At 42.7% G+C, this 3,101-nt stretch overlaps 1 protein-coding gene across 1 annotated transcript; it reads right to left on the reverse strand.

Annotated features, from left to right (window-relative positions):
- Positions 1-1,381: 1,381 nt before the first annotated feature.
- LOC114636033 (secreted seminal-vesicle Ly-6 protein 1-like) lies at positions 1,382-2,772 on the reverse strand. Its single transcript, XM_028784343.1, has 3 exons — positions 2,712-2,772; positions 1,971-2,084; positions 1,382-1,506 (listed from the first exon to the last, which is right to left on the reverse strand). Exons 1-3 carry the CDS (start codon positions 2,770-2,772, stop codon positions 1,382-1,384), a joined length of 300 nt encoding a protein of 99 aa, XP_028640176.1.
- Positions 2,773-3,101: the final 329 nt, after the last annotated feature.

Raw genomic sequence — 3,101 nt, forward strand, 5'->3', positions numbered from 1 at the left:
AGATGAAATAAATCTTAAACAGTACATGATGAATGACAGAGCATCAGATATAATATAATAAGATACATGCTGACTGCAAAAGACTTCTAAGGTACATGATGGAAAGACCAAAATACAGGCTTCAAGAGAAGGTCAGCAGTGGCATGTTTACTGGGAAGCTCCAGAGCCAGGATTCAAGGAACAACACTGGAAAAACAAAATTACAATGATTTTAATATTTGCAAGTATATAAATATTCATATGTAAACACATGAGAATACACATCGTAACTTATGAATGATTTCAAAACTTTGGAATATACATCTGAACACGTAAACAAGCTATGTCTCTGCAGCGTGGGATGGCATTACTAGCCATGTTTATCTGGATAATATTGTCTGTATTTTCTCAGTTGTGTATGCAATGCGCTGGAAAAAGGTAAACACTGACGCAAATAACATCAACTTCAAATTTCTGTACTTTACAAGGGGTAAAGCCAACCAGGAAATCTTTCAATGTGTATACAAAATAGAATTCGATGCGGTGGTACTGTGGTGACTTCAGCCTATGTGATGGTTAATGTTAACTTAAACATCATTATATCAAGAATATTCAAGACATTTCTTAAACACTACTCTCGGTATGTCTGTGACATTTCTAGCCATGATTAGGATATGATGTCTCCAACGAAATTTATGATTTAAGCCATGAATTCATTCAAATTGAATAGATTATTAAGAGTGTTACAGGTGAGGGTAGGAGAAAGCATTCTTTGGAGTTGCGGCCTCACAGGCTCTATCCTGTCCTGGTTCCTCCCACTATGCTCAGCTGTGTGTCCTACATGCCATGATGTGAAAAGCTCTGTTCCACTACATGCTATCATCAGGATGAAAATCTCTGAAGCCATAAACTAAGATATATCATTGCTGCATTATGCTGCTTTACTCAAGTTAGAGTAGTGATAAACCAGATAGTATCTGACTTCCATTCAATGAATAAGAATGAGGTTATGTAATGTTGGCTAGCAACCTTGGCAGAAGAGGCATCAATAATCTGAAGGTTCATAAAGGGTGGGTGTGAGATCTGTCATATTCACTAGTATAAAAACCAGTGTTGATAAAGGTAACAGAGAAAAGAAAATGGGCAAGTGTGGTAAATGTCTCTTACTGAGGGAAAGACGGAGGAAGGAAAGGAAGGAACAAGAATCTAAAAGGGGGAAGCACTGAGGGGTGGGAAGCAGAGAGCATCTCTCTGTCCCTAGCTGAACTGCTGAAACATCAGTAGCAGATGTCGATCCCAGGCTGCTGTCAGGACTTGGCGGTGCAGGGAACAGATGTTGTGAGAGCACAGGGAAGGGTAAGGACTCACCCGCAGCAGAATTGAGCAAGAAACGGCCTGGCCTCTAAAACTCATTGCAGAGTGATTGGTCATGACAACATGAAAAATTCAGTGTTACATGGGGATAAGTCAAAGTCTTATTTAAGCACCTGGATGAACAATCTTGTATCCGATACAGGATATTATCACCTGTACAAGAAGACAACCAAGGGTAAACATAAACATTTGTGAAATCAGAGTCTCAGTAAATGATTAGTCAGGCTCCATGTACACACATGTGAGGAAATATATGACAGTCATACTGAAGTGAGTGTAGTGACCAGCAGCCAACCTGTAATCTGGCTTGTAGGAATGCCTGCCACTCCCAAAATTGCTGATGGAATTTTATAGTTTAAATTCTTTTATCTCTGGATATATTTCCCCAAGAAATATCCTAACGACCATGAAGAGACCACATGCCACTCAAAACAGTTTCCTCATCTGACCAAAACAGAAGAACAGCAGTAGAAAGTGCAAAGGAACCTTGTCCTGAGTTTACCCAAAAAACACAGTCCCTCACACAGTTTCTGCTTTGTCCCCAGGAGTGTAACAAGTGCTACTTCATTTGTCAGTGGCAAACAGGATCACCTTGAGGTCTCCCAGGCTTGACTCACCTTTAGAAACGACCAGTAAAGCACATTCCTGGTCATCTTTAGCCTCACAGGTGGTGTTTCCTTTCACACAATTGCCATCAGACTTTAAAATGGCACAGTCCCAACATGTCAGAGCTGAAAAGGAAAAATCAAAGGTAAGAGGTTCATTCAGGGCTCAGGTTCAGGCTGAGCTGAGCCTGTAGCTATAATCAATGAATAAGAAACAGTGACTAAGGAAAGAACTGGATGTGTCCTGATCTGAGCCCTACAGGGTGGGGCCTGGGAAGAACCTAGGAAAGGGTCAAGAAGAGGAGTTTTCCTCACTTCAAATACTGTAAATGGACAGGGCTGTAGGGTGGAAGACAAGAGCTCTGCTGTAGGAGCTTGAGACAGGCGATCCCCATGACGTCATTATCTGCATCCTATCAAGGACCTTACTGTATCATTTCCAATGCAAATTTAGGCCTGTGCACAGGCCAGCTGGAGGAATTGAGACTCTTAAGTTTGTTAAAACCTGAGAAGCAGAGCTGAAGTACAAGGAGAAAGGACACCAGGACCACCAGATCAATGATAAAGAGGAGGAAGAATTGTATACAACAGAGGGCAGAGAAGGAAAAGATGTGGGGATGTGGAGAGGAAGGGCGTGGAGTCACTTACAAATGTAAGTCCAGTCTAGTATCTTATTCCTCACTGCCCAAACCCAATACACTCAGCATATTGTCTGCTGTCAGCATCAGCCCCTACCATCTGCCAGGATCTCACCTTGCAGGAAGCCCACCACAAAGGAGAGGCCCAACAGGAACAGCAGAAGATGCTTCCCCATGGCTTCGGGATTCCAGGTAAAGAGGGCAGTAGTGATGAGGGCAGAGCATTCAAGACCTCAATTGTGCATGCTTATATAGGAGGTCAGGCTACAAGAGGAATGGGTCCCGAGCTAGTGGGCTGAGCAGATAGCCCGGGGGAAGCACAGATCCTAAGTGATATCTGGTCACGTCTACACCACTACCCAGTGGTTCAAGTTCTTCTGGATTCTTGTCCACAAGTTATTTCACTAACTTGCCTATGGAGATCAGCGTTTCTGAGATTTAAAGGACTTTTGAGTTTGGGTGGCTGAGCCTGCTACATCCTAGGCGGTGACTTGCAATACAGAAC

This window comes from Grammomys surdaster, unplaced genomic scaffold (genome assembly GCF_004785775.1).
Source record: "Grammomys surdaster isolate TR1022 unplaced genomic scaffold, NIH_TR_1.0 121388, whole genome shotgun sequence".
Lineage (NCBI taxonomy): Eukaryota > Metazoa > Chordata > Mammalia > Rodentia > Muridae > Grammomys > Grammomys surdaster.

Excerpts from the sequence above, each read along its gene's own strand:
- LOC114636033 (XM_028784343.1), bottom strand. The coding sequence starts at position 2,772 with ATGGGGAAGCATCTTCTGCTGTTCCTGTTGGGCCTCTCCTTTGTGGTG. Across the intron at positions 2,085-2,711 it reads TGTGGTGGGCTTCCTGCAAG|CTCTGACATGTTGGGACTGT; the intron begins GTGAGATCCTGG and ends TTTCCTTTTCAG. Across the intron at positions 1,507-1,970 it reads TTTACTGGTCGTTTCTAAAG|GTGATAATATCCTGTATCGG; the intron begins GTGAGTCAAGCC and ends CTTCTTGTACAG.